The sequence below is a fragment of the Melospiza melodia genome, unplaced genomic scaffold (assembly GCF_035770615.1).
Source record: "Melospiza melodia melodia isolate bMelMel2 unplaced genomic scaffold, bMelMel2.pri scaffold_47, whole genome shotgun sequence".
NCBI classification, from domain to species: Eukaryota; Metazoa; Chordata; class Aves; order Passeriformes; family Passerellidae; genus Melospiza; species Melospiza melodia.
This window is the reverse complement of record NW_026948793.1, coordinates 3,910,813-3,919,689: the sequence shown is the minus strand read 5'-3', so window position 1 is coordinate 3,919,689 and position 8,877 is coordinate 3,910,813. Positions and strand designations below refer to the sequence as shown.

At 48.0% G+C, this 8,877-nt stretch overlaps 1 protein-coding gene across 1 annotated transcript; it reads right to left on the bottom strand.

The window, feature by feature from the left end:
• Positions 1-5,646: 5,646 nt before the first annotated feature.
• Positions 5,647-6,594, bottom strand: LOC134434778 (olfactory receptor 14J1-like). Its single transcript, XM_063183390.1, has one exon. The coding sequence runs from the start codon at positions 6,577-6,579 to the stop codon at positions 5,647-5,649; it is 933 nt and encodes a 310-aa protein (XP_063039460.1). The 5' UTR covers positions 6,580-6,594.
• Between the last annotated feature and the right edge of the window lie 2,283 nt (positions 6,595-8,877).

Here is an 8,877-nt window from a genome sequence, read left to right as displayed (position 1 = left end):
TCGGTCTCCTTGCCAAGCCACTATATGAGGCCTTGAAGTAGCATCAGTTGGAGTGGACGACACAGCAAAAGAAGGCCTTCCAGGAATTGAAGCAGGCACTAAAGGAGGCCCCAGCCCTAGGACTCCCTGACCTGACCAAGGAATTCCAGTTGTACATGAATGAGAGGCAAAAACTGGCATTGGGGGTCCTCACCCAGAAGGTGGGATCCTGGAAGAGGCCAGTGGGATACTTCTCTAAACAACTGGATTCGGTAAGTTCTGGGTGGCCCTCGTGTTTACGAGCTGTGGCGGCAACAATAATTCTTATTCAAGAGGCCCGGAAATTGACTTTGGGGGCAAAAATGAAAGTGTTTGTTCCCCATATGGTCATGGCCGTTTTGGAGCAAAAGGGGGGTCACTGGCTATCATCCAGTCGAATGTTGCAATACCAGGCCATCCTGAGAGAACAGGATGATATTGAAATAAGGACTACTAATCATGTTAATCCAGCAGAGTTTTTACGCAGTGACCAGGAGGCTGGGGGACTGGTGCACGATTGCGTAGAGGTAATTGAACAAGTATATGCCAGCAGACCCGACCTAAATGATGAACCATTGGAAGAACCTGAATGGGAGCTATACACTGATGGATCCAGTTTTGTCGAGAATGGGACTCGCTATGCCGGGTATGCAGTGGTAACATTGGATCAGGTAATAGAGGCAAAGGCTTTGTTACCTGGAACTTCGGCCCAGAAGGCAGAGGTGATTGGACTCACCAGAGCCCTGTATTTGAGCAAGAACAAAAGGGTCAATATCTGGACAGATTCTAAATATGCCTTTGGTGTGGTTCATGTACATGGGGCGTTATGGAAGGAAAGGGGGCTTTTGAATTCACAGGCAACCAACATCAAGCACCGGGAAGAAGTGCTACAGCTACTGGATGCGGTACACAGTCCCAAAGCAGTTGCAGTAATGCATGTTAGAGGACATCATACTGCGGAAGGAGACGTTTACAGAGGAAATCGATTTGCTGATGTTACAGCATGGCAAGTGGCACGGGAAGTATGGACTCAAATGGCATTGGTACCGGTAAGAACAAATCCGGTTACCCCATACCTGAATCAGGAGCCCAAATATTCAATAGAAGATGGAAAACTAATAAACTTCCTAGGGGCACAGAGGAATCAACTTGGGTGGTACGTTACACCAATGGGACAAATAGTGGTACCTACCCGCATAATGAAATTTATTTTGGAATCAGAACATAATAAATATCATTGGGGGGCAGAAGTATTGGTAAAATTTTTGAAGAATGAGATAATCTCTAATCAGATGTTAACAATGGCAAAAAGAGTTAAGGCAATGTGCCCGGTATGTTTGAAAAATAATCCAGTAGTTAGGAGACAAATACAAATGGGAAAGTAGCAAGTTGGGCCACAACCAGGACATTACTGGCAAGTTGATTTTTCCGAATTGCCTAGGGCACAGGGATACAGATACTTGTTAGTGTACGTCTGTACATTCTCAGGGTGGCCCGAAGCTTTTCCATGTAGAACTAATCAGGCTAAGGAGGTGGTAAAAACCTTGTTAAAAGAAATAATACCAAGATTTGGAGTACTTTTAGGATTGTCATCAGATCGGGGTCTACATTTTATAGCCGGGGTAGTGCAGGAATTAGCACAAATGTTAGATATAACCTGGAATTTGCATACCCCCTGGAGACCTCAGTCTAGTGGGCAGGTGGAAAGGATGAATCAAACCCTGAAAGGACAAATCAAAAAGATTTGCCTGGAAGCTAAACTGCACTGGCCTCAAGCTTTGCCTTTGGCCCTACTCAGGATTCGAATTAAACCAAGGGAAAAGGTAGGCGTAAGTCCATATGAGATATTATATGGCAAACCATATCAAGCAACTGTATTAAAAGGGGAGGTACATGTGAGTGGGGACCAGGCGATTGCAGAGTATGTTATGTCACTTAATAAGATCTTGAATTCTTTAAGAAATACGTTACAGTGGAATAGACCGCTCACACTGGAGAATTCTGTCCACGACATCCAGCCTGGGGACCAGGTGTACGTCAAGAAGTGGATCACGGATCCGCTACGGGAATCATGGAGCGGACCCCACCAGGTGATGATGACGACCTACACGGCGGTGAAGGTCCAGGGGATGGATGCTTGGATCCATTACACCAGGGTAAAGAAGGCACCGTTCCAATGGGAAACCCAGATAAGTGTCTCCAACCCGGATGATCTTCCGTGCAAAGCTGCCTTTTTAATTATATTACTGCTAGTGATCACGAGACTAGTACCCGTTCAAGGGTCTACCCTAGTACAGGTTGAAGAAACAAAGGTTACAGTCATGGAAGGGATGGATGTTAAATTAACTTGTGTTACATTTGACAGCGAGAAAGTTGAGGCCAGTGAAGTTATTGCAATATGGCAACGGGGGGCTGAAAGAAGCCGAGGCAAGATAGGAGTCGGTTGGGATCAGGATAAACAACAAGGAAACACAGTACTGAATCTTACCAAGGTAACCACAAACGATACAGGAGAATATACATGTTTGGTCAAAATACGGGATAGTTTTGATTACAAAAGAGTGAGTATGAGGGTTTTGCCATGGACAGGGGATCGTGCTGAAAACATAAAGGTTAATCCAGTATCAATGGCAGTGGACATGTGGGATGGGCCACCTCTCAGAATAAATTGTTCCTTCCTAGTAAGATCAAGATATCAAAGGAACCTTCGGGTCAAATGGTGGAAGCAAAATAGGGAACTGACCTGGGACAGAATAGAGGACGGGACCCGTTGGTGGGAGAAGGAAGGCAAAGGTTGTGGGTGGTCGAATGTCACTAATCCTAGAACAGGAAATGCATGGTGGAGGCATGACAGAATGATGTTATCCTTACGAGACACGATAGAAGGAGTAGATGAGAGGCTAATGATACAATAGAACAGAATGCTGAGCAGGAAAACTTAGTGGTAGGATTAATTAGAGATTTTGGGATCATGCAGAATGTGACTGAAATAACAACTTGCCTGCCATTACCACAGGCTGCAGGTGAACCAATTCCTTGGGGAATAATACTGGTAACCAAAATGCCTGAAACATTCAAGAATGTTTCATGGTCCTGCCAGTCATTTCCCAAACCAGTAGAGGTATGGAAGGATTTGTGTATGACCATTCGGGCTATGACTACAGAGGAATGTCAAAAGAAACCCAATCATTATGGTTGGATTCAAAATACCAGGAGGTGCTTAATTGCAACCCCAATAGATGAGCCATGCAATACAGTACGAAAAGGAACGAAATCCCACCAAAATGAGATGAGTTGTCAGAATGTCACACAGAATTTTGACACCTGGAAGAGTTGGAAGACATTATGGGGACCCAGTGTTTTGGAACACTATAATTACCTTGGGGAAGTACAATGGTGCATCCAATGGTCAGGAGTAAAGCATCAGTCACATTATAGGGCCCTTATCACGTCTACATCTTCCCGAGAGTTCAGACCGCAGAAAGAGGATTGGAATTGTACTGAGGTTTTTACATGTGATACACCGGAAGACCGAATTGGATTGGTACCGGTGAAAATGGCATTAAAGTGGGGATGTGAGTGTAGGGGGTGTGATCACACGGTTAGCAGAGAGTCCATGGATGGACCTATAGATTGCAGATATACTACTGTGCATAGCCCTGGAAATTTAGTCTGGGTGTTGGGACACGGACAGTGGACCACACATTTACCTCTAGATGGATCAGTAACACAAATCACCCTAGGGGTTCCCACATTGTTTCCATACTGGAAACAGAATAGATTGATCCAAAGGAAAGGACTCAGAAAGAGGGTAGAATCCCTAGAGGAGCAGTGACATGAACCTGGCTCAGGAGTACAATTTGGATGGATATTGGAGTCATTATTCCCTCCGGTAGCAACATATCGAAACAGAGAAATGTTCAACAATTTGTTAGGAAAGACAGAAAGGTTGGCAGCAGCTACTAAGAAGGGATTTAAAGATCTAAATTTGCAATTGCAAGCTACATCAAGAATGACCCTACAAAACAGAATGGCATTGGATTTGCTACTGTTAAAAGAGCATGGACTTTGTGGTTACCTGAGTAAGAGAATAGATCATTGCTGTGTACACATTCCAAATGTTACACTTGAAGTTGAGAAAGATATTTCTCAACTGGCAGAAGTGGAAACAAAAACCAAGGAAATTGAAAAGGAAGCACAGCATCATTGGATAGGAGCAGTATTTGATTCTTTGGGGCTTCACCTGTCTGGCTGGATTACGTCTGCTATACAGTATGTACTAATGTTTTTAGTGTTTTTAGTGACTATATGGATTGTATATAGATGCCTCTTAGGTGTGATCGAAAAGGAAAAGAGGTGATCTCTCTGGTTGCTGAAGGCGATGACCCGCAGGCGGCAGAATGAAGAACACTCCCCACCTCGTTATGAAGATGTTACTGTCAATATTGTTGATTGAGCATCCTTGCAGCAGGACTAAAGGATGCTCAAAAGGGGGGGAAATGTTGGAAAAGAAATGAAATTTAGCAAAATATTTAATTATAGTGAGTTGTGTGAACTGGTTTGTTAAAAAGTGGTTTTGTAGCCGTTGAAAGTGTGTTGGGTTTTGTGTATAACCTAGCAGGTAGTCTTAGGGATTTAATAAATAATTAAACTAGTGCAGGAAAGTAAGAATGCTAACCTGTCTGGAGGCAGCATACAATGCTCTTAGAATAAGATAAGCAGAAGATTAATGATCTTGTTTGTGAACCAAGGAATGTATCACAAGGGGCCTGTGACTAGGCAAGGGGAACGGGGAACTGTTTCTTGGAGGCTAGGCAAGGGGAACAGGATACTGTTTCTTGGAGACTTTGTTGTGAATCGCATGTATAAGAGGGAAGCACCCATATGTGAATTTGGGGGCTTGGGTTTTTGGGACGTGAGTCCCCCAAGCTCCCCGGGCCCTTAATAAAGCATCCACAAAACTTATCCGAGTTTTGTGTCATTTATCAATCGGGCAACATGGCCAGCCTGGGGCTGCTCAGGGGGCTTTTCTGTGCTGAGCATTGGCCTGGGTGCATTCTTGAGAGAGCCTGGGCAAGGAGCCTGGAGCTCCCAGGGCCTGGGCTGGGGTGTCAGCGCTGCTCCAGCAGTGCCCATGGCCTGTCCCTGCTGCAGCCCCGGCACTGCCACCCCTAGGACTGTGCCCGGCCCCGAGAGCAATCAGGCCCTACAGCAACACCAGGCCCACCGGAGCAGCCGGGCAGGGCCACGGCAGCAGCACTGGCAGCACCAAGTGCTGCTGCTGCTGGACACAGCTGCTGGGCCAGCACTGATCTGCCCCCACTGATCTGCACACAGACATTGCTGCTGCAGCTCCAGAGAAGGCAACAAAAGGGACATCTCTGGTGAAAACTCTGCTGGGGGATCCTTTAGTTCCTGTAAAGCCTCAAGGAAACCAGCCTCTCATTGACACAGTCTGTGACCATAGGGAAGGTGGAGAGAAACAACATGAGAAAAGGCACAAAGAATGACATTTCTGTGTGGACAATATGAAAACAGTAAACGAAAAGAAAACACCCACAACCAAACAAACAAGAAGTATGAAAGGTGACTTTTATTACAAGTGTTTTGAAGACATTTGCCAGCAGTTTAATGTTTCTGAAAGCATCCAGTCATCAGTGTCCACACTGCAGCCTTGAGCACCTGGTTCCTCAGGCTGTAGATGAGAGGGTTAAGAGCCGGAGGCACCACCGAGTACAGAACTGACAGGGCCAGATCCAGGGATGGGGAGGACATGGATGGGGGCCTCAGGTGAGCAAACATGATAGTGCTAATGAACAGGGTGAGAACAGCCAAGTGAGGGAGGCAGGTGGAAAAAGCTTTATGCCGTCCCTGTTCAGAGGGGATCCTTAGCACAGCCCTGAAGATCTGCACATAGGAGAAAACAATGAATACAAAACAACCAAATGATAAACAGGCAGTAACAGCAAGAAACCCAAGTTCCCTGAGGTAGGATTTAGAGCAGGAGAGCTTGAGGATCTGTGGGATTTCACAGAAGAACTGCCTCAGGGCATTGCCATGGCACAGGGGCAGGGAAAATGTACTGGCGGTGTGAATGAGAGCATTGAGAAAGGCACTGGCCCAGGCAGCTGCTGCCATGTGGGCACAAGCTCTGCTGCCCAGGAGGGTCGCGTAGTGCAGGGGTTTGCAGATGGACACGTAGCGGTCGTAGCACATGATGGTCAGGAGATAGTACGCAGCTCCAATGAAGAACAGAAAGAAAAAGAGCTGAGCAGCACATCCTGAGTAGGAGATGGTCCTGGTGTCCCAGAGGGAATTGTGCATGGCTTTAGGGACAGTGGTGCAGATGGAGCCCAGGTCGCTGACGGCCAGGTTGAGTAGGAAGAAGAACATGGGCACGTGCAGGTGGCGGCCACAGGCTACGGCGCTGATGATGAGGCCGTTGCCCAGGAGGGCAGCCAGGGAGATGCCCAGCAAGAGGCAGAAGTGCAGGAGCTGCAGCTGCCGCGTGTCTGCCAATGCCAGGAGGAGGAAGTGCCTGATGGAGCTGCTGTTGGACATTTGCTGTGCCTTGGCATGGGGATCTGTAACAAAAGAAATCATGGAATAGCTGTGTTTGGAGAGTATTTTGAATATCCCAGCATAGCTTGGGGGCACCTCCCCCCCACTTCCTGCCCAGGGCTCTGCTGTCCGGAGCTGTCCCTGCCAGCAGCTGCTTCCCTGTGCCCAGGGCTTGGCCCTGCCGGTGCTGCCAGAGCCCAGCCCAGCCCTGGGGGCTCAGCTCTGCCCTGCAGACCCCTCTCAGCTCAGACACTGCCCAGGGGCAGCTCCGGCTCTGCAGGCTCTGATGGCAATGTCAGAGCAACCCTGAGGAGGTTGGAATAGTGACACTGATGCTTCCTGGGAGGGGCCCTGTGCTGATTTCTGTCACTGCCTGATTTGTTTAGATCAGAGATAATTTTTTTTTATTTGCCTCAAGCTGAACTAAAATGAATATCTATGGTCAATTTCCCATTCAGGTAACCCAAAACAATAGAGTAAAATTGCAGGACTTCCCCTTTCCTGCTGCCCCTGCCTTGCTATGCTCCCTGTATAATCTACTTGGAAATGTTCTGCCGTTAAATGCCGGGATGGGAGCAGTCCTGGACAATGCAGCATCATCACCACACAAGGAGACCACTTTCAAGCCTTACCAGCTATCTCCTTCCACCCAAACCTTGTCCCCCAGTGCTGGGAGCAGCTGCCAGGGCTGGCTGAGAGCTGTCCCTGGCAGGCAGCAGAGTCCCTGCCCCAGCACAGTGCCCTGGGATGCAGGACCCTGCTCTGCAGGACAGCCCTGGGCACCCTTGGCTGCTCTGCACAAGAGATAATCAGAGAATGTACTCACAGGGTCTGTAGGCATTGGGATGTTCCAGGTTTAGGAGATGGCTCCAGGAGCTGCAGCTGCATTGTCCTGCAGGCAGAGGTTCCTGTGCCAAGGGCTGGCAGTGATTCTGTCCCAGGCACTTCTCAGCACCTTCCCAGCCCTGACTGATTGAAGCTCTCTGTGCCTCTGAGCTGTGCCCAGGGTGGCTGCAGGCAGAGCTCCAGCCCTGCTGGGATGGGAGAAGAGCTGCTCATCAAGAGAAATGTGCTTTTGAAGCTCTTCTTGGTTACCAGGAGCTGCCTCTGTGCCAGGAGCCCAGCCCAGCTCAGCAGCACAGACACAGCACAAGGACATTAACGAGCCTCGGGGGCTTTGTGCTCAGGCCCTGAACATCAGTCCCTTAGAGGGAGCTGAAGAAACTTCTGCAGAACTCCAAGTCAGAATCCAACTCCAAACTTTCTTGGACTTTTAATGGGTCCCACTGAGGGACACGACTGAGAAAGTGTCCCCAGGCCTCAGGCAGAGCAGAGAACTGGAGGCAGTGATGACAAGTGGGGACAAAGAGAAGCCAAATCTTGGCGCCCTGGGGCACAGCAGTAGGGTCTGTGCTACCAAGGGCTGTGAGGAGACACCTTGTCCTGAGGCACTGGGGCCTCCTGCCACAGCTCCAGCCAGGCTTGGCACTGTCAGCACATTGTCCTGCCCTCAGTATCCCTCCCTAGCCCACATCCCAGTGGCCTCAAGGATCTGCTGGAAGGAGTCCCTGGGGAGCCTGGGTCAGGAATGGCTCTGGGGGCTCCTTCATTCTCCCTGCAAGGATTGCAGGTTTTTCAAATGACTTTGGGTTTGGCTTTTGCCTTGGAGTCTCTAAGAAGTTTGTGCAATAATCATGGCCTACAATTATCTGCTTTAATTAGTCCCTGGAGAGGCTTTGTCAGTAACAGCACTCAGTGGGGCTCATTAATACTTTAGGGTACTTCAGTTTTTTAAACTACTTGGTGTTTCCCTTTTGATACAGACTATGAAAAAGATTGTGCAGTTCCAGCCTCCAATATCTCTTTTAATGAGTCCCTTGAGAGCCTTAATCTGTAATGACACTTATTGGGCCATTTATGCTTCAGGGTACTTCAGTTATTTTAAGGTACTTGGTATTTCCAGTTTGATACAGACTCTGTTAGAACTTTGTACAATCATGGTCCCAATTATTTGCTTTAATGAGTCCCTTGAGAGCTCTGTAGTGACATTCAGTGGGGCTCATTAATGCTGTGAGATACTCAAGGTTTTTAAGGTACTTTGGATTTTCCTTTCCACACTGAGTGTCCAAGAGGTTTTTGTGCCACCCTGGCGTATAATTCTCTCTTCCTATAAATCCATGTGGAGCCTGTGTAGGGTATGGACCTCAGTGGGACCCAGTAATGCCTTGAGACATTTTGGGGTTTTCTTCTGACTTTGACTCCTTGAAAGGTTTGTGCCATCTCCTCTCAGGCCCTGGG